Source organism: Grampus griseus (genome assembly GCF_964374135.1).
Source record: "Grampus griseus genome assembly, chromosome: 7".
Lineage (NCBI taxonomy): Eukaryota > Metazoa > Chordata > Mammalia > Artiodactyla > Delphinidae > Grampus > Grampus griseus.
Genome location: NC_139001.1, coordinates 52139563 through 52161969, shown reverse-complemented (window position 1 = coordinate 52161969; position 22407 = coordinate 52139563). Strand labels below are relative to the sequence as shown.

Sequence of the window (22407 nt, the reverse complement as noted above, 5' to 3'; positions counted from 1 at the left end):
ATGCAGCACTTCTCATCGTGTAGTCTACATTTCTGGTTGTTCCACTACCCACTGAGCTCAATAAGAGCAGCACCCATATTTCACTCCAATTTCTTAGCATTTGGTAGTTCCTAAGTAATCTGTTGCGTGAATATTGAGTGGAACTCCATGACTTCAAACTCATTGAAGAATCATGAAATTTTTGAGCAAGGATTTACACTTCTGCTACATACGAGAAAGATTTAACTGGAAAGAGTAACTTGCCTGGGCTTCCCTGATGGCGCAGTGGTTAAGAATCCGCCTGCCAATGCAGGAGACACGGGTTCGAGCCCTGGTCTGGGAAGATCCCACATGCCGCGGAGCAACGAAGCCCGTGTGCCACAACTACTGAGCCTGTGCTTTAGATCCCATGAGCCACAACTACTGAGCCCACACGCCACAACTACTGAAGCCTGCGCACCTAGAGCGCGTGCTCCACAACAAAAGAAGCCACTGCAATGAGAAGCCTGCGCACCACAACGAAGAGTAGCCCCAGTAGCCCCTGCTCGCTGCAACTAGAGAAAGCCAGCGCGCAGCAAGGAAGACCCGAAGCAGCCAATACATACATACATACATATGTACATAAATAAATACAATTTATTTTTTTAAAAAAAGTAACTTGCCTGAGGTCACATGAATTTGATAGAATAAGATTAGAATCCAGTTCCCTTGCTTTTCAGTCCACTGTTGTTTCTTTTTTCATGGAAAATGCTACCAAACACAACTAAATATCTTTATCTACCAATCTCCTAGCCCCACCCTAATCCTATCAGCAAATTGCCATTGGGCCTTCAGTCTACTTATGTAATATTAAATTTCCTAAAATATCCCACTTTTTAATATATAGCTTTCCTTTCACAACTTCCCATTCCAAATAGAGCAAAATCCAAACTCCAAATTGGTTGGCTTTTGCTGTAGCAGCACAGTGTAAAAGTTGGGGGAAACTTCTGCCTGTATTTTCACTAACAAGCTCTTTCCACAGGTACACTTTGATCCAGCCCAGTGAAACTTCTTGTCAACACACACACCATGCTCTGTCTGAGACTTCCTATTCTTTCTGACTAGAGTGTCCTTCCTCCTAATCGACCTGGTACACTTTAATGACCTGTTCCCCTTCTGGACTGGTTGCTTCTAGCACAGAGTAGAGACCTGGCTTGAGTCACACAGTAATTGAATGAGTGAATTTTGTGTGTCCAGCACCTAGGGCATAGTCCTCTGAAAGGTTCGCTGAATGACTGTTGTCTTTGGAAAATCACAGAAATGTAACTTACTCGTCAGAACTGTAAGCAACAATTTACCAAAACTTTTCTATTTGGAGGAAAAATAAGTAAATATATTGGCTCACTCAGCCTTTTTTTCTCCTTTTTTCTTTCATTCTAGTTCAGATGTTATGACTCTACTATTGTCACTCCCTCTGTGAACTCCACATTCTCCCAGCACACCTGCCCCTGACACTTGTGGGAGAGGAATTCCCAAATTCCTTAGGGGCTCCATCACTGGAGCAAGTTCTCAGTAGCAGAAGGTCTGGGCTGCAAACAGGAAGTTTTTGTACTTCTGGCCACTTTGTGCCTGGGGCAAAAACTGCAGAGTCCACCTGGAGATTGCAAGAGAGAATGACAGAACAAAACTAACCTTCCCTTAACCCCATCTGAAGCTTTTCTGTGTAGACATTCTGACCCAGTATCACTTAGGGCTTCTCTTTCCAGAACTGGCGTCTAGCAGGCACATCAGAAGGGCATCCAGCAAAGCATCAGGTATGAACCCTCCTTACAAGGTCCCTCTTCACTTAAAAAAATCTTGAGTGGGACATCTCAATAATTGTTCTGAATTTTTAAGTTTTCAAAGCATCCGAAGGACCTTCCTCTTTGGAAGGCTGAGGGCCAAGGAGAAGCAGAGGCTAATCACCTAGTCTCGAAATCCTTTTTTCCTCCTTCCATGCCCAAGACCCCCTCTTGCCCCTTTAGCTCACACGGGGGGCAAGAGGCAGCTTTCCTCCGCCTGCGTGCCTGGCTTCGTCAACGACACCCATTAGTCTCCAGTCTTCCAGGGCAGCGGGGGACTCCCGTCCACGCGACCCGGGCCCCTGCCCAGGCGTGGGGGCCCCGTGGACCACGCTGGCCCGTGTGTAGGGAGAGGAGATGCGGCCAGCCCCGGGGATGACCCTGGCCCCAGCCTGCGGGGGCGGGTAGTCCAATGGGCAGCCTCGCTCCGGAGGCGGGCTCAGGCCGGAAGCCACCCCGCGGCACAGCGGCCCCGCGAGACGGCGCCCGCGCCCCTGCCTTCTCCGGTACCGGCTCCGCGGCCAAGGGCGTCAGGGGCCAGCCCGCCGGGTCCCCGCCGCGCTCTTTGTCCTGGCCGCGCGCGGGCGGACGCGTGCGCCCCCCGGGTGAAGGAGGCGCGGAGAGAGCGCGCGGGAGCGCGCGGGAACAGCTCGCGCCCGCTAGGCGCCGGCGGCGCGCGCCCCTCCGCCAGGCAAGCAGCGAGCGAGCACGCGCGCCGCCGCCGCGCCCTCCCCTCCCCCCGCGCTCGCCTCGGAACTTGCTGACTGCGCGGCCGGGAGGAGCCGAGCCGGGCGGCGGCAGCGGGAGGCCACAGTGCGCGGGGGTCTCCCGCGTCCCCTACGCCTCGCCGGGAGCTCGCGCCCTCGCCCAGCCGAGCTCCCACCCCCCCCCCTTTTTTCCGAAGGCGCTGGGCGGCGCCACCCTCCGGCCGGAGCCCGGCACTGCACAACCCCCTCCGACTTTCAATGTTCCACACTCCCCGGCCAGAGCCTCCTCGGCTTCTTTTTTTCCCTCCCCCCCCTTTCCCCCCCCCAGCTGCCTCCATTTCCTTAAGGAAGGGTTTTTTTCTCTCTCCCTCCCCCACATCGTAGCGGCGCGCGAGCGGGCCGGGCGGGCGGCCGAGGTAAGGCGGCGGGGCCGGGGGGCCGCGTGGGGGGCGGCCGGGGCGGCGGCGGCGGTGGGGGAGGGGGCGGGGGCGGGCAGCTTTGTTCGCGCCGGGAGCCCGCGCCGCCGGTGTCCGCGAGCCGCGGCGGGGCCGGCCGGGCTGCTCGCATCACTTGGCGCCCGGCGCGGTGAGCGCTGCCCGCGGCCCCCGCGCGGCCCTCCCCACAAAGGGCCGCGGAGCTGCGTGGCCGCCGTCGCCGGCCGCGGCTCGCCTCGGCGGGCACGGAAATTTGTTGCACTTCTTGGGGCTTTGTTTGTTTGTTTGTTTTCCCTCTGAAATTTTTTTTTTCGTTATTTTGGACAAAATGTCGGTCCGTGATGTAAAAATTGAGCGAGGAACCTTGATGGCACGGGGAGCTTTGCAGAAGGTGCAGTTTGAATTCTGCTTTTCCCAGGGTGGCAGCTCGGTCTTGGCCGGATGAATCTTCTCTGCTGGCCGTGAAAACGGCCAGAGCAGCTTGTTAGTTGATTTTTTAAAATTCGTTAAGTGTTGTATTTAAAGGCTTACGGGCTCAGAGGAGGAATCGCCACCTTAAATAAGCATATGGGCTATTAATAGGGTATGTTTTCCTCTCGGAAAGGGAATTTGGTAGCTTTGACCAATGTCAGTGTGTAAATATTTAGACGTTATTAGTGACTTTTTAACATTTTTCAGCGAGATCTGTTATTTACAGTGTGTCATATGTTATTAATGCTCGTTGCCTAAGTTCCCTGGCAAATCTGTTTCTTGCCTTCTGAGAAAGTAGACAATTGATAGATTGTCCAAGGGATGGAAAAAAATGTGAGTGGGTTTTCTAACTTGAGTTCGGTAAAGCCCTGAACGCTGCCGTTGTGAGACACATCACCTCCCCTGTAACCTTCCTGTACGATGAGATGTGTGAACACTTTTGAAGCGTTTTCATTAAAATATGATTTTAGGTGAAGATTAAGAGAGGAAAATGCTGTTGGCTTATTTCTTAGACTTACATTTCCTTTCTTTCCCCCTTTTCTCTTTAAAAGTTTTCCAAGAAATAACTTCACCAAGATGTCCAGTGATCGGCAAAGGTCCGATGATGAGAGCCCCAGCACCAGCAGTGGTAGTTCAGATGCGGACCAGCGAGACCCAGCCGCTCCAGAGCCTGAAGAACAAGAAGAAAGAAAACCTTCTGCCACCCAGCAGAAGAAAAACACCAAACTCTCTAGCAAAACCACTGCTAAGTTATCCACTAGTGCTAAAAGGTAATGTGTAAAAAAAGGATTAAGCACGTTGTCAGGTTGTCTTCCAAATGGCCGGACGCTTTTGTTGGTTTTATATCAGCAATAGTTCGAAAACATTTCCTTTGCGCTCAGTTTTATTTGGACTTGAATGAGTTGTCATTCTTTAGGTGGCATATAATCCACCTCCCTAGAATTAGACTTTTAAGCAAACTCGTTCTGTACTTTGGTGACTTCAGTGAGAGTGTCCTTGAGCAGAGATTGGACTAACATCTGACAGATTGTTTAAGGAGTTGGCAAGGAAAATTTGGTGAACCCAAATTAGCTGGTACATTGAGGATGTTTCCTTTTTATGAGTCATATTCGGCTTCCTTGAAATTGACACTTAGATCAGCAGTGTCTCTTCATGAAACTTAATGATCAGAAATGGTCATGTTTGCTAGAAAATTTGTAAATTCAAGGCCTTGGCTGTATTTGAAAGCAGATTTTAAAATTGTGCTCCAAATCTCCTTTCAGTTTTACAAACATTACTTTAAGTCATGCATCCCAGGTATTACTTTTTGTAATTAAGCTATGGTTATATAGCTCTGTGTCCTTGTGAGGGCAAATAAAACTGAAAAGTAGCCATTTACGTTTTAGGTGGCACTTGGTGAGTGACAACTTTGTCATTTTTCCTCTTCACTCTAAAACTTGTGGATATGCTTGTCACGTTAATACTCAACAGCAGGAGAAACATATTTTGTTGGATATAAGTGAAAGATCATTTGTTTCTTGTTGATTTATGTTATCTGTAATGGTGAAAAAAAGACTGTCAATGGGACTCCATCAGTGGTGGTAGTAGTGGAATACCCATGATTTCTAGTAATTATACATCAAATGCTTCTATAGCATTAACCAATATCGACATTTTATTGATTTTTGTTGATCACAACCAAAAGAAAAATAATATAAAAGCTGATAAAATGTTGGCATTCTGTAGTGATATTCTGTGGATTTTCGCCTCTATTACATCAAAGTATTAATAGCGAGAATATTTATGAAATAACAGCAGTCTTTGAGATAATTTAAAATTCTCAATTTGTTGTAATCTTGTTGATGAACATATTAGACACATCTTAAGTTTTGAAAGCATTTTAAATTTGAATAAAATAAGGACTGCGTTTTTTCCTCTTACCTCAGGGATGTCATTATCTCTTCTCCCAAATTTATTTAATTTAAGTGCTGTACTTAAGGTCAGGGAAAACAGATTCAGTTAAATAAGATTGCCAGGATCCTTTGGAAGTTTTTCACTGGTAAAAATATTTGTAAATTTCAAAGTTTTTTTTTTTTTTTTACAGATAAAATATTGTCAGAATTATTAATGTGCACTTGCAGTAGCTTGTTAACTCTTACCTTGGTAAAAGTGACTTGAAGTCATTGTCAAATATTCTAGTGCTTTCCCTCCTCCCTTCTTGTCTCATTTGCATATAAGCTTGAAAAGAGAATTTCTTTGGTAAAAAGTGTTTTAAAATACATTTTATATCCTTTACTGAGTACTAGTGGAGGGCTAGTTCTCAAATCAGGTGTAAATGTCTTACTTATTTATAGTAGCAAGTGAGAAAAAAAGCTGCAAAGTTTCTGTTAAGGGATTTGGGTTATGCCTCTGAGAACAAAGAGGAAGCAGCCATGTTAGCATTACTGAAGGCGAAGCCAGCCTTGCATTTAACTGCATGGTGGTAGAGGGCAGTGTAATTCCCCGGTTATTCTGTAGACTCTCTCAAATCCTTTTTGTCTGTTCTCATTTCACTAACAGAATTCAGAAGGAGCTAGCTGAAATAACCCTTGATCCTCCTCCTAACTGCAGGTAAGAAACAAATTTTGTTTTAATTTCAAATTGTGGAAAAATATCAAGAGATTCATGTATTGTCCTTGAATATGTGTGCTGCAGAAGAGGCTACATTTGTTTCTTTTCAGCTTTGCAAGTGGATTAAACAAAAATTGTCTTGGGTGAATTAAATTTGGGTGGAAAAAAACCTTTTTAGCGTGTATCATACAATTTGGACTTAAGAATATGATTTTGTGCTTCTTGCTGGGATTAGTATGAATAGTGCTGATTTTTGTTCTGCTGTAATAGTTCTATACTGTGTTTATTCAGAAGTATATTGCAGAAACTTCTAAAATTTTGCTAAGCTTTAAAGTTACTGCTTGTGTGCAATCTGAACTGACCTTCCAAATTTAGAAATTGCTGAATGTGGTGTTACAAAATGTAAATGCAGTAAACAAGAGTATAGTTGTTTCTGTTTGATTTATTCAGTAATTTGCCTTAAGGACAAATTTTTTACGTGCTAAGCTAATGGTTTTAGTTGCTGTTTTCTAGAGAATGCATTGCTGGAATTATTTACATTTTAATTAAATGGCCTAATTACTTGGGAAAATTCTTAGTAATTTTAGTACTTGAAATTCGTGTATAAAAAGCAGTGAATGAGTTGGAATTTGTGGGAAGAAGTCATTTCAGTGAAACTCATGTAGAATAATTTAAGATTGTTGGTTGGTATAGGTGTATTAATAGTAACTGGTTGGTAATTTTTTTCCTGAAAATTTTTTTTAAATTCCTCTTACTTAGTGCTCAGTTTTTCAACAGTGACTTTATGGCTTCCAAAATTCATCAAACTTAGAAAACCAGTCTTTAGATGATTTGCATGGAGATACCTACTCAAGAACAAGAGTGGCTGCTAGAAATAAGGAAGTGTTGTGGTTTGATATGAAAATGTTTTCTTGTTTTACCTATATTTTTGCTACAAGTTGTGTTCACTTGTGATGATCAGACCTATTTCTGAAGTCTACTTGAGATATAATAGGATATAATCCAACTGCTTCTTATCATGTGTGTTAAGTGGGTCCTCCAATAAGGTGATCTGATCCTTATTTGCTCATACTTGTAATCAGACATTGCAGTTCAAAAAGGAAACATGAATGTAGACTAATTTTAAACATAGTGGTATGTCAGATCTCAAAGTAGCGCTTACGAGCTGCACTGTCCAGTAATGTAGCCACTAACCACTTGTGGTTATTGACCATTTCAGTTGTAGTCCAAAAATGAGATGTTCTGTAAGTGTAGAATACACATCAGATTTTGAAAACTTAGTATGAAGAAAAGAACTTTTGTAAAATATCTTACTGATTTTCTGAAAAATATTTATTGCATGTTGAAATATTAATATTTTTGATATGTTGGGTTACATAAAATGTTTTAAAATTAATTTCTTTATTTGCCATTTTAATACAGTTAGACAATTTAAAATTACATTTGTGGCTCGCATTATATTTCTGTTGAACAGCACTGCTTTAGAGAATAAATAAATCAAAGTATTTCCTTTCAGGCTTCTAAATGGTATGTCAAATCTGTAGCCATTTAGGGAGGTCAAGTTAAATTTGCTCTCTGGAAGAATCACTTAACTTGGCAGAGTGTATTCTGGTATTTCTCATTGTAAAAGACGTAAAGATCTATCAGTTCAAAGGTCTTAAATGTTTTAAAATTGCATGTAAGGTCAAACATTCTTTAAAGGTTTTTGTTGATTTTCTGCAAATGGCACAAACTAGTGTTCTTGTGTAAATCTAGCGAACCCAGTAGAGATGTGTGAGATGCCCTCAGAGGAGTAGCTTAGTGTTGCAGTTGCTGAAGAAATGTGCTCTACATGTTTAGCCCAGGAATGTTTCCACAAGGTCACTGACGATTATTTTAGAGGAAGTAGAGTCTTTCTTGGAGATAGAAAGTTTAACTTGTTATTATTTTTCTCTTTATCTACCAGATTTCCTTTCAGTCCATGAAATAATGCTTTACATTTAGTGATTAGGCTAGTGAAATAGTGAACCTTTGGGCTTGCCCATGTGCAGTAACTTGGAAACAGCATCTGTGCTTTCCCTTGTCACAACTTGTGATCACTGTCAACTCTTGCAAATGACATCTTTCAGTTCTCTGCTTCTTGTTATGTATGAGTTTCTTTGAGACTGTGTGAGTGATTAAAGAAAAAAAACAGAAAATATGAGTCTTAGTAGGAGACTGGAGAAGTTTTTTTTATTAGTTTGGGGACAGCCTTCCTTCATATGCTGGACAAGTAAAATACCCACATAGTTTCGTGTGTTTTTCTATAAGTCTTCAGATTCTTTTGGGTGGAAGAACATCTAGTCCTTGTTCTTGAGCAGGAATTTGGAATAGTGAGTGTTTAGTGGAGGCATTTTAGGAATTTGACAGCTAATTTAAAATTTGTATTGTATTTTTACCTTGTGTCATACTTGTCGTGTTCTTGTAATTCACAGGTGCATTGGTGAGAATTTTAGCTTTATGATGATTGTACAGTTTAAATTTGTTAATTTTTGTCTTAATTAAAAATGGGACTCTATATTAATAAATTCTAGAGTATGTGAATTAATATTGCCTGAAATCTATGAAACCTAATTCTTTTGACTTTAATGTGTAGTTAATCAGAATTCCATTATGGTTTTGAATATGATTTTTATAAGCTTATCAAAGTACGTGACACATTTAATTCTTCCTCAGGGAAGAAATGTAAAGTATGTCTGTGTACATTCAGGAAAAAGTAGAATGGAATACAAGAAAACTCAACAAAAGCAAACTTACTCAGACTTGATTAAGATTTTTCTTAAATTCCTTCCTATGTTTAATTAATAAAATATTCTTTAGTTATTATATAGCTGTGTCAAATATGTATACACCCAGGGTGATCATAGGATAGCCTTAATTACTGAATTAAGTGTGTGGCTTTAAACATGTTTGAATACATTTTGATAGTATTGATATTTCTTCTCCCAATAGTATAAAAGTTTGATAAAATGTTATTTCCAATGATTTGATGGCATTTCAATATTTAGGTATTGGAGTGCTTTAGGCCAAAGCATTCTAAACATAGGGATATGACATTTAGTGCCTTCAATTCATACTCTTTACTGTATTCCAGATTAGGGTATAAACAGCTGATACACCAGTGAGAATGAAGGGAAATTGTATGTGCTATTAAGACATTTATGTTCCATCCAAAGAGTGTCCTTGTCCTCTCAGGACTTGACAGGTGGCGGAAGTTTAGAAAGGTGCTGGATTTTGAACTTAGCCTCTAATTCTTTCTGTATCTGAGAAAGTAGAAAAATACTCTCCAAAAATATTCTTTAATATGTTCAGATTGAATCTGTGTTAAAGTAGGTATTCAGGGACATTTGTAAATAGTTTTTGAGTGTGGGAAAGACCTTATTGGGAGGGAGGTGTGACGGTATCAAGTTATAGTATTAATATGCGAAACCTGAAAGTAGGTACTAATGCTTGCAAGTTTTGCTCATTTCCTTCTTTCTAAAAAAAAAAATTAAGAGAAGCAGTTAAGTTCTAAACCAGAAGTTGGCAAGCCCTGATTTATTTGTAAGCCTAATTGTCTAACTGGATGAGCTCCATCTCCCTTTGAGGATTACCACCACTTTGCACCATTTCTAGGGAAGATAGAACTTCACTGGACTGGACTGTCTGGGTTCAGATCCCTGCTCTGGCACTTAATAGCTATGTTAACTTAGATAAGGTATGGAATATTTCTGTCTTTCAGTCTCTTATCTGTATAATGAAGATTAAAATGATATCCTTCTTTATAAGTTTGTTGTGAGGATTAGATGAATTAATATGTTTAAAATTTTTTTAACAATGTAAACTTGGTCAATAAAACGGCCGTAGCATGGTTAAAGAGCTAGTTTATAGCAGTATGCCTTCACTCTTGCTGGCGTTTTCTCCAGTGCATCAGCATCCGACTGTAGGAATAATTTCATCTTAATCAGCTCCGCACCTATTTATTGAGACTATGTCAGGCAGCTGTTTTTTTGATGTTAGTAAAAGCAGTTCCTTGGAACTTGAGTAAAAAAGAAAATAAACCTAAGAACATTGGGTAAAGCTGAACAAATAGTATATCCTCTTTAAAGGAATATGCATAAGGTTAATGATACTTAATTCAGTAGAGAATGCTCTGACTGTCCAATAAATTATAATAAAAAATTTTAAAATAATGGTGATAGGTATGTTTTCCCTTTTAAATGTTCCATTGTAGGAATTTGTAGTTTTACTGTATTGAGAATGAGATTATATCAATGTTTTTGTAAAATTTAGATTCTGAATTGATACAGTTTACTCGTTACCTAAACATAGCATTCTTTCCTTCTCTCTGATCTAGGGAGAGATTTTGGAAGCTTTCTCTAATTGGTGTATGAAGGCAGGTCATGATCAAAATAATGTGATATCTACATAGCTTTGTTGGTTGCTTATACAATACTTGGTTTTAAACCCTCCCACACATATGGATAGATTGCTTTTTTTTTTTTTTTACTTATACATTTGATTGTTATTAGCCAACAATATTAGCCAGTTTATATTAGCCAGTGTGTGCTATGTGAAGGTACCCTATTTTATAAAACAAAATTGTGCCATTAATCATCTAGTCCTTTTGTTTTCAACTGTTGAAAAAAAATCCTGCAATTGCCTTTTTATAAAAATTAAATCTCAGTTGGACGCTCAATTTGTGAAACAGATAAGTATAGAACTACTCTGACTGAAGGTGTTTTCCATCTCACTCTACTGTGGTCATCTACCAAGGGTAGTTCTTATTTTATTATTAATTAATTACATTTTGACATCAGCATAGACCTCAAAAATCATGAGGATTTTTCTTGGTACTTGGACATTCCTGATAATTTTAAATGTTTTATTTTTCAATAAGCTAATAGTTGGTTCAGCACAGCTGTAATATCAATACATGAATCCGGTATGTTAATACTATATACTATAATTATTTACTTGTTTGTCTACCTTCTGCAAGAGTTAGTAGTCCTTTGAAAGGATTGTCTTGAACATTTTTCTGTCTTCACACAGTGCTTTTCATGTGAAGATTTATTAAGTTAATAAATAAGTTGAAGTCTGTCAGATTGACAGGAATAGAAATTCCAGGCAAAACAATGAGTTTGGATTGGAGAAAATCTATTATATATCCCATATATTCTTTACTTTTTCATAATTGTAATTTTTAATATGATTATTCAGAGGTATTTTGTTACCATTTTTATTATAAAAGGAAATTGATTCACAGTAAAGCTAATTATTTCCCTCATATATGCCAGTGTAGCAGAAGGACTCAGATCTGTTGTGACTAAAAATTTTTTCCAAAAGAATGATGTGATTGAAAATAATATTCTTCCCCATCTAAAGGTCACATTTTTATTAGGGATCTGTTAATTTCAGTGCAGATAATGTAATTAGAAAGTGTGTGAAAACTGTGCATTTAAAAAGTTGCATGGTTGCTTTGCTGCTGCATGCAAGACTCAAATTGTTTTGTTCCTTTCTATACATAACCAACTGGTACCTTATTCTTCTCTCCTTGAATAAGTTGCTGTAACAGCAGATGGATATGTTTAGTTATAAGAAAGTCAACAAGTCATTGTTCCTTAGAGTGCCGGGCGCTCCGATTGATAACAGAGAACTTGATCTGCCATTCTGGTCTTTCCTACAAAATTAAGATTAAAAACAGAATAAAACCACTGTAGATCTAGAGAAATAGAAAATGGTTTTTTTCCCTTCCCATACTGCTTTTAACAGGAAGTATATTTGGCATTTTAGAATCTAGAAGAATAAACATCTTTAAACTTTTAATATTTCTCTTGCCTCAGTTCTCAACTGGGGGCAGTTTTTGCCTTCTTATTCCCTCACCCCACCCTGGCCTAGGGGGCAATTGGCAATGCCTAGAGACTTTTCACAACTGGGGGAAGAGGGGCTGCTACTGATAATTTAGCGAGTAGAGGTTAAGGATGCTGCTAAATACCTTGTAATGCCTAGGTCAGCTCCCTCCAACAAAGATTTATCTGGGCTATAAAATGTCAGTAGTGCTGAGGTTGAGAAATCCTGCTGTAGATGTTTATTCCAGTGCCTTGCCTCTTTAATTTTTACATAGTTTTTTTTTTTTTTTTTTTTTTTTACTGTTTTCCTATCTTACTAGTGATGCCTACTGAATACATTCTCCTGTACCTTCCTCAGAGTTGGTGTCCCCGTCTCCCACTACTCTTGTGCTGTAGTTTATCTTATGTTATCTGATACATGTCTGTTTTTTTTATGTGAACCTACAGGAATGGCTACCTTGAGTACCTGCTAAATTATGGTCTATTGAGGCCAGAAATGCTTACAGCAGTATTTTTAATTAACTAGTCTCCTTCTAGTTAATTATACCCTCTCATGATTTAGCTTTAGGCTGGTTGTATCTGTGTGCTACTGGGAATATTGAAGTATCGTCAAGTAGAAATACCATTGGAAAGTCATCAAAATTCAATTGGATTCAGTACGTTGATTGAACTACAAACAGGTTAGAAAGCCATGCTCTTCATTTGATTTTGATTTTGATCATTAAGACAATACAGAGATTATTTACTTCTATTATTGTTACAAGTCCACAGTCCTTTATTTCAAACTCTTGAGGCCAGTAATGTTTGAGAATTTGGAAATTTTAAGATTGTAGAAAGGGAATGTGATACATTTGTTGTGTTTTATGTAACACCGCCAGTGGGATCTGGAGAAGCACTCCATAATCAAACACATTCATATTTCTACAGTCAAATTGTATGAATGTTCATATTAAGGGGATAAATAGACACTACAGATAGTTTTTGGTTAGTTCATGTTTGGTGTTGCTGCCAAATTATTTTTCTCCAAACTTACTTTTTTTTAATCTTTGGTTTTTAGAGCTTTTGGGATATTCCAGAATTGCGGGTAAGCAATTGTGGCTCTATAATACTTCTGTTACAATCACAAGTGACTTCAGCTATTTTACTCATGGTGAAAGGGCGTTTAAAGTCTTGTTCAGCTTTTCTTTCTTTTACCTGTTTCCTGATAGCTGTTTTTAGTTTCTCAGTTGTTATTTTTGTACTGTTGCTTTTTGTTTTTTTTGTATAAATTGTGTGCTTAACTAGAAAAAAGTTTAGACTCTTGATTTTAGAATTTTTTCTCCTTAAGATGAAACTATAAGTATCAGTTTCTTTTTAAGTTATTCTGTGTACATTGGATTACTTTTCTACTTTGCTATCAGAATTCTCTTTTAACCATTCTGTTCATTCTGGGTATACAAAATTACACAGAAAGGAAGATATCCTTTAATACCTAAGCTCAGGACTTGCCATTTTTATGTATGCATTTTGTCTAGCATTTGAGTGCAGTTAGGCTGTAAAAGGAGACGTTGAATTTTGCTAAGCTGTGTTGCGTTAACAAACAAACCTAGAAAGCTTATAACATGAACATATAAACGTTTGTCTCACTTATATGAAGTCCTCTTCGGGTCCAGGGACTCTCCTGGTTAGCTCTTCCACGTGTTGGCTCAGATCTGTGCAGCTTACATCTTGTAGCCCTGCCATTTGGAACATGTGTCCAGGCAAGATAGCTAGAGGGTCATGTGCTGGCTGACTGTTACGTGCTTTGGTCTGGAAGTAAGGCATGAATTAATCACATGGCCTCGACCAACTGCAAGGTGGCTGGAAAATGTCAGGGAGCATATGGATATTCAGTGAGAAATCGATTTCTCTCTCTATATACAAAGGATATATACTTCATGAATAAGTGAGCACCCAGCCTGACACTACTGGATTCCATAGTATAGTGCCTATTAATATGCTATTTTATTTAATTCCCAAAACAATCCTTTGAAGTATCATTCTTGTTAAGATTTCAAAAGCTAATCTGAGAGTTGTCACACATGTAGTGCATATACATAACAGCTCCAGGGCAAAAATTTAGGCTTACTTTTTTTTTTTAAATACATTTATTTATTTATTATTTTTGACTGTGTTGGGTCTTCATTGCTACTCGCAGTTGAGGGGAGCAGGGGCTGCTCTTCGTTGTGGTGCACGGGCTTCTCATTGCGGCGGCTTCTCTTGTTGCAGAACACGGGTGTGCAGGCTTCAGTAGATGCAGCACATGGGCTCAGTAGTTGTGGCTCATGGGCTCTAGAGCGCAGGCTCTATAGTTCTGGCGCACGGGTTTAGTTGCTCCACAACAAGTGGGATGTGGGATCCGCAGCATGTGGGATCTTCCCGGACCAGGGCTTGAACCCGTGTCCCCTGCATTGGCAGGCAGATTCTTAACCACTGCGCCACCAGGGAAGCCCTTTAGGCTTACTTTTTACGTGAAGGTAAGCACTTTTGCTTTTGTACACTGCTGCTTGAGAAATTGGATAAAAGCATTCAGAGTTGTTTAAGGGTTTGTAGGTGCATGTGTAGTATAAGTACATCCCATTTGTTTGCTTATAGTCTCTTGAAGGATCCAAAATACTGTATGGTTTTAGAATCTGGCAAGTGAGGTCCAGATGGTGAGTTGGAGAAAGAAGAGTTGCCTTCTTTGGCTTGAGGGTGCTAGGCTCACCTTGAGTTTTTTTTTTTTCTTCTTCTTCTTTTTAAATCATTCAGAAGCATTTTCTTTTCAAGGAGAATTCCCCAAGTTGCCAGCTTTCTTGGTTATTCTCTTGCCTTGTAAGGAAGAAGGTCAGGGATTGAATACGATCGTAATGGAAAAGGCAAATCTTTGTTCTCTGGCTTGTAGTTCCTTGTGTAAGGCTTTTCTTTGGGCAAAGCAATGAGACTTTAAATCTGCCTCTACTTTTTTGTCTGGGGTATTGTGAAGCGGTCTATGTTTATGAATTGCTTTGAAGTTGGAAAAAAAATCTATGGATGAGAATTTCTAGCTTTATGGAGAAAAGTCCTAATCACATAGGATTTTAGGAGTATTTTAATGCTGATTTCTCAGCAACATGTGCACTTGTTATTTTTTAATACTGGTACTAGATCTGACTTTTTATAGAAATTTGGCTTTATATTAGATCCCTCTTAATTTTGTCTTGTTTTATATCGTTTCATAGTTTATTTAAACACTATTTTTCCTAAACTTGTGAATTTATACAAAAATATTTCCAGATAATAGTATGGAGATTTGCTTTTTTCTTAGGAGTCTCTCTGGAAGAGGAACTGTTCCACTTAGCAAAACAGACCTAATGTTTTCAGTGTGACCTTCTAGGTTGATATAGTTCATTTTAGATTGATAAAACTAAATGAATTTTATGAATCAAATCTGTGTCTTGCATCTTGTCTAAATGCTGTATTAAAATTAAAATTTAAAGCTTTCAGGTTTTTCTTTCTGTTGACATTTCATCAGTTTTATAAGGGTATAAAAGGAAATAGTGTAAGCTTGTTTTTAGCACCTGTTTTCGATGTGATGGTCAGTTAGATGTGATTAACCTTAAGTAATAGCAGGAGGGTCAAATTTCTAGAGTTATTAAATTTTTAAAATCCCAGCCTCCTGTTTGGTCCTTGTTGTAAATAATAATTGTTTTAATTTTATGGTTATTTGCAACAGATAAAACTTTGAAAGGAGTTGCAATATTGCCTTGTTCATTCATTGTCCAAGGTTTAGTCTGTCTGTTTTGGAGGGATTTGGACCAGTTTTGCCATTCTGAAGTTTCTTTGCCGCTTCACTGTCCCAGAGTAAATATACTTTGTCATTCTGTTTAACTTCTAGCTTGTCTGGGGAAAAATAAAGACATCTCTAGTCTGAAATTGCTTTTGGGAGTATAGCTCCACATGTTTTGGTCTGAGTGAAAGGCCTAGGGAAACATGAATTTTGTTACCTTTTTATTTTATTTTCCTTTACTTATAAATCATCATGATGATTCTCCCTTTATATCCATGGGACTCGCTTTTTATAAACACCATTCGTTCCCTTTCTGAGGGTGGTTATTTGTAGTTTGTTTTGCCATTTACCATCTTATAGGTCCTTTACAAATGGATCATTTTTTTACATTAAATTTTAGTAAGTCAAGAATCCATTTATTTAGGGTCCCCAAGAGAATCAATCTCAGAAGATTGTGGCTGCACATTTTTTATGGCTTCCTACTGCTTTCTGTAGTCTTCTCAATTTAAACAGTAGCAACAACAAAATATAGAGGGCATCATAAAGCCTTGGCTTTATGGTTTTATTTTTGTTTCACACTTGTTTCTAAGGGTATTGGTAATATTTGTTGGATTTGTAAATACTTGTAGTAAATTTACCTGCTATCACAAAGAGGGGAAATCTGGCATTTGAAGGGTTTAAACACAAACTTAAATGCTTGTGACCCGTGTGGAATTCAGTGATGGTTTTAACTAGTGCACCTTTAGATTTTCTTTATTTTATTTACATTAGTGTCTGTTTAAAATTTTTAAAGACATTTCTGTTATATCCTCCCAGATGCTTAATATCCCCATATCCATTAGAGGACTATGCCAAGTATTCATTTTGTTCTTTTATAAGCCCGAAAATAAATATGTTGCAAATGATTGCTTTTCCCTCCTGCTGAGGTTTCTTAATTTTTTTAAATTAACTTATTATGGAGAACTTGAAACATATACAGAAGTAAACAGACTAGTGTGATAAATACCCTTGTAGCCTTCACCCAGTTTCAATAGTTACCAACGTTTGACCAATTTTGTTTCATTTATAACACCAAACCATTTCACCCTCCCATATTACACTGAAGCAAATCTCAGACATCATTTCATCTGCATTTTTAAAGAACAGCTATTTCAGTGTGCATTTTCAAAAGGTAAGGACTTCTTTTAATTTAACCACAATGTCATTAACACATCTAAAAATATCAAAATTCTTGAATCAGTCATTGTTCAAATTTACAAATGTCTCAGGGATGTCTGCCTTCCTTCCTCGCAACTAATTTGAATCAGTATCCAAATAAAGTAGAGACACTGTGATTGGTCGATGTTTTTTATGTATCTTCCAATCTATAAGTTCTCTCTTTTTTTGTTTTTGTCTTTCTCTTTTTCGTTTTTGCAATTTATTTAATGAAATAGGGCTGAGTTTCTAAGTCTGGATTTGCTTATTGCATTCTTAGTCATAGTATAATATCTTTCTTTGTGTTCAGTGTTTCCTGTAAATTTGGGAGTTAGGTCAAGAGGCTTGTTCATATTCAGGATTGATAGCCCCCCTCCGTTTTTTCTTTTGACAAAACTGCTTTATAGGTTGTAGTGAGCTTTTCTATCAGGAAACACTTAAGATCTGATTGTCTTTTTGTGATGCTGGTAGCCATTGGAATACATCTCTTAAGAGAAATTTACCCACATCTTCCATTTGGTTACCAATCCGGTGAGTTACATAGTGAAGGCAGAATAAGTGGTTAATTCTTCCCCTTGTTTATCAGATTTATTTTTTTCTTCCTTTTCAGAATAATGAGTTGGTTTCCTGTTATCCTTTTCAGACTCATTGTGAACTTGTATTTGTTGTGTTTCATTCCATTGCAGTACTTCAGTATATTGCTGCTGTAGTCCTTACAGACCTTCTTAATTTTAAATAAACTTCAACTTAAATTGCTTTGCCTTAGGAAACTTTGGATGTGTAAAAGTTGCATGGACATATTTGGTGGTAAAAAAAAATGCAAATGCATGTTATTCAACTTAACCAATGCCCTGGGTGTTATTTTTAAAACTGAATACTTACTGAAACTATTGCTTTAAACATAACATATTTTCCTGGCCACGTCTTCATTTGTCAAGGGATAATCAATGTCTTAGCATTAGAATCACCAAAATTCCTTTATTAGAACTCTATGTCTGTTCTTAAGTTCTGAATTAAAATTGATTAAGGTGGAATGCAAAGACCTTTATCAGAATCAAATTATCACAAGAATTAAATTTAAAAATGAACTTTGTTGTTCATTTTTATCTGAATATACAAGAAGAATGCACAAGAAAAGCGACCTTCTTTGTCTGTTTACAGTGTTTCTTATTGGTGTCCACTTTGGCATTTTGGACTGGGTTGTGCTTTGCCTTAGAAGACACTGAGCATCCTTGGACTTCGCTGACATAGTGCTAGAAGGGCCTCTCCCAGTATTGTGGCCACCAGAAACCAACTCCTCCTCCCATTTCCAAATGTCTAGGGGGGAAGAAGCGTTATCATTTCCAGTTGCAAATTACTGGTCTAGATTCCACATTATAATGATAGCAAATCATAATGCTGTAATAAAAATATTTTTGTATAGCATTGCTTTAAGTAATGTATAATTTGTAATAGACTTCTTATGTAAAATCTATCATGACCAAGTGTGTATGATTTTACTGCATATGAAATTGTCTTCTATGCAAAAAATAGATATTTTCTTCCTCTAGCATTTTACTTTTTTTACACCTCCCCCAAACTCTGAAATCTTTCATTAAATTTAAGCTTTTTGTATGACCTTAACGTGTACATATACACACTCTCTGGCAAATATGTATCTTTGTATATTCCTTTGATCTTTTTATTGTGAGTGAATTTGATTTTATTTACAGGAAAATCTTTGCTCTTAACAGGATTTTTCTGCTAGCCCATTGCCTGAAACTGAACCTTTACTTTTCATTTATCTCCAGTCTCTTTCCAATTATTAACCTTATCCTGTTTCTGAGAGTTTTGGTTTTTTTTTAAGCCCATTTAATTGTCATCTTTTCTCTTCTGCCCATTTATCTTTTAGTTTACTGAGCCATATATGTAGCCACATCTCCACTTTTCTGTCTTGTATTTCTTTCATCTTTTTGTAATCTGGCTTTTCCTCTTCTGTTTTATTTGAAAAAGCTATTTGGTAATCTAGCTGTCAGTGTTTTCTTCATATGACTTATTTTTAATTTCTTTTTTGTTTTAACTGCCTGCCTTCTTATATGTTTTTACTTTCAACTTCTTTTTGATGTCCCTGAAATGTCGCTTCTTTCTCGTAATTACTCTTCTTTAAGTATTTAGTATTCCCTCTTATGTGGGGTATTATTCTTTTTTTTCACTCTTGTATCTTTTATCCCTTCTCATTTCCCCTGGGCACTCATGCCACATTGTGTCACAGCTGCTTTTTGATTATGGAATTCCCTCAGGAATTTTAGTGGGTGTCCATCAAAATGTTCTGCATTTGGTTCTTAACTTATCTTTATTTTTAATTTCTGTTATGTATAAAAGCTATGCTGTGGCAAAAGTGGTCTGTTTCCCACCCCCTGGGCATAACATGGGTTTCTAGGTTCTGCATCTCTGTTTACCTTCTCTCACTGCATAGAATGGCTTTCATCCACCAAACCGTAGTGCTCCTTTAAGGCCCATTTCAAATCCTACATCTTGTGAAGCCTTTCCTGCATATCTCTCTTTTGAGAGACTTACTTATTTATTCTCTGCTACTTATCGCCTCTTGTCACATGCCCTTTCTTTCTAACTGAACTGGGCACCAGAACTGGGTGTGGATCTTATGTTTCTTTATATTTTCACCTCTTAGTATAATACTCTTGCACTACATTTTAGGATAATGTTAATGAACTCCTAAGTTGAAAGTAGTTCTGAAACTAGCCAAATTCTCAAAGGTGTGGCATACCACAGGAACCCTACTTTGACCATACATCCTGGTTTATATCTTTTGTCTTGGTGTAATTGTTAATAGCATTTCCTTTCACTTTCAGAAATATCCCAGTTAGTATGATAAGTTGTAGGGTTACCTTACCCTAATGCTATATGTGGGCAGTGTTCTGGTTAGGCTTGGTGAAGCAAAACATTCTTGTAATCAAGCATTGTCCAAAGCAGAGATTCTAATTTCATAGTCCAAGGGTGGCCTGAGAATGTGCATTTTGAGAAGCATGTCCTAGGATTCACGTACTAGCTACACTGTAATCAGTTTTTTGAGAAATAGTGCTCTGAGGTTTAGGGTCATTGTTGAGATGAGGAGAGTTGGGAAGGGACAGGGGAGATAATGAAATACCATTTATTCTCTATGAAGCTAGAGAACAGTTAAGGTTGTGTTTCTTACTTGGTTTTTAATGGCTAGCTGTTTCTTAACGTAAGCACTCTCTTACGTTATGAGAGTGCACTCTCTTATGCCTGTGTCATAATGCAAAAGATTGGTAAAAGTGGGAGGAGTGTGAGAATCATTAGCGCCATGTGTATATGTATATGTATGTGTGTGTAGCTAATGACTTAATGAGGGCATGAAATTTTAGTGCGAACAGCTGAAAATAAAAGTAAATCAGAACTTAATAAGGTGCAACTTTGGAGGAAGATGGCATTAGCTAAAAGCACCAGAGACATCCCGAAATCTTACTAGATGTTTTTATTTAAAAAAAAAAAAAGAAGAAAATTTAAAACAAACAAACTTCAACAGCAGTCTCTTAACGATAATCAACAGAGGATGATTCATTTGAAAACATGAATTAGATTATTTGTAAAATAACTTTTAAAAATTTATGCTTAATACTTTTATTAAATACTTTTCTCTATAGATTTACAATTAAGATGTTTTAAACTTCCAAGTGGTAGCTCTTTCCCATGTTATCTTTTATTCTAGAGCATAGGAAAAGATGACAAACTACCTTAAACATGTTTTGAGGCAAATATGACCTAAGTCCCCAAGCATGATACTAGTACTGCCAAAATGACAATGGTCTAATTTCATTGATGAACAAAGAGCATTAAAATTGTAAAAACAGGGGCTTCCCTGCATTAAAATTGTAAAAACAGGGGCTTCCCTGGTGGCGCAGTGGTTGAGAATCTGCCTGCCAATGCAGGGGACACGGGTTCGAGCCCTGGTCTGGGAGGATCCCACATGCCGCGGAGCAACTGGGCCCGTGAGCCACAACTACTGAGCCTGCGCGTCTGGAGCCTGATGCTCCGCAACAAGAGGGGCCGCGACGGTGAGAGGCCCGTGCACCGCGATGAAGAGTGGCCCCCACTTGCCACAACTAGAGATAGCCCTCGCACAGAAACGAAGACCCAACACAGCAAAAATAAATTAATTAATAAACTCCTACCCCCAACATCTTCTTTAAAAAAAAAAATTGTAAAAATAGAATACTCTTCAAACAAAGGGAGTTTGTTGCAAGACTGAAGAATGGCAGTTCCCAGTCCTCTGACATATCACAACAGTAGGCTAAAGAAGAAAAGTTATTGAGCGTTTCAAGAAATACGTAATATGATATAACTAAAAAAAAGAAAAGAAACGGACTTACAGATACAGAGAACAAATTAGTGGTTATTGGGGGGAGGGGCAACATAGGGGTAAGGGATTAAGAGGAACAAACTATTATGTATAAAATAAGCTACAAGGATATATTGTGCAACACAGGGAATATAGCCAATATTTTATAATAACTATACATGGAGTATAACCTTTAAAAATTACCAGTCACTATATTGTACACCTGTAATTTATATAATATTGTATATCAACTGTACTTCAATTTTTTTTTTTAAAAAAGAAACACAATATGAAATAAAAGCATTTGGTATATTTTATCCACTCATAAGTTATGGACATTTTGATTGTTTCCACCTTTGAGCTGTTGTGAATAGTGCTGCTGTGAACTTGTGTGTACAGGCATTTGTTTGAATACCTGTTTTGAGTTCTTTAGGGTACATTCCTAGGAGTGGAATTGTGGTCATATACTTGCCAAACTGTTTTTCACAAAGTCTGTGCTACTTTACTGTCTCACCAATAATGTATGAGGGTTCGAATTTCTCCACGTGCTTGCCATACTTATTTTCTGTTGTTTATTTGTTTGTTTGTTCATTATAGCCATTCTGGTGGGTGTGAAGTGGCATCTCATTGTGGTTTGGATTTGCATTTTCCTAAACGCTCCTGATGTTGAGCGCCATTTGGTATATTTTAACTGACTCTCAAATGTTAAACAGTGAAGTAGAAGAGAATTTTTCCTTAAAATAATAAAATATGCTTCGCTTTAACAAAAAGCCAATATTCTATTTGTTGAAAATACTTGCGAACAGTTCTTTTAAATTTAGGGGTGGGGGGAAACCAAAGGTGCCACCATTATAGTTAGGTAATAACTGTGACTATAAAATTCCCAACTATTGGGAAAGCAGAGACAAGATTCCCCCCCCCACCGCCCCGCCCTGCCTGCAAAACAAACAGACGAGCAAAAACTGTCCTTTTGTACATCCAGGAAGTCCAGCTGACCCAGATAAAGGGCTCTGGAGCTAGACAAATACAAGTTCAAGTCCCAGCTCCAACAAATTAACTGTGAGCTTTTGAGCAAGTTATTTAACTCTTCTCTCAGAAATGCGGATAATAATCCTATTTCATCTGTTTTTTTTAGTGAGTTAGATATTACATACCTTGTATATGTTACATGTAATGGTAAATAGCAGTTATATGGAAAAATAAACAGGCATGTTTATGGAAGAACATTTTGAAAAAATGAGGTA

The 22407-nt window shown here is 38.1% G+C and overlaps 1 protein-coding gene across 3 annotated transcripts in view; it reads left to right on the top strand.

Annotated features, from left to right (window-relative positions):
- The first annotated feature begins 1599 nt into the window (after positions 1-1599).
- UBE2E3 (ubiquitin conjugating enzyme E2 E3) overlaps positions 1600-22407 on the top strand; it is an 88832-nt gene continuing 68024 nt past the window's right edge. Inside the window, exons 1-3 of one of the 3 annotated variants that reach the window (XM_082658144.1) lie at positions 1600-1772; positions 3963-4181; positions 5950-6000. In XM_082658144.1, coding sequence (XP_082514270.1) covers positions 3988-4181; positions 5950-6000 — 245 coding nt within the window. In that variant the 5' untranslated portion in view covers positions 1600-1772; positions 3963-3987. Of the gene's footprint in view, positions 1773-2578; positions 2923-3130; positions 3332-3962; positions 4182-5949; positions 6001-22407 lie in introns of those variants that run through there. The other 2 variants (XM_082658142.1, XM_082658143.1) reach the window with 2 other exon arrangements.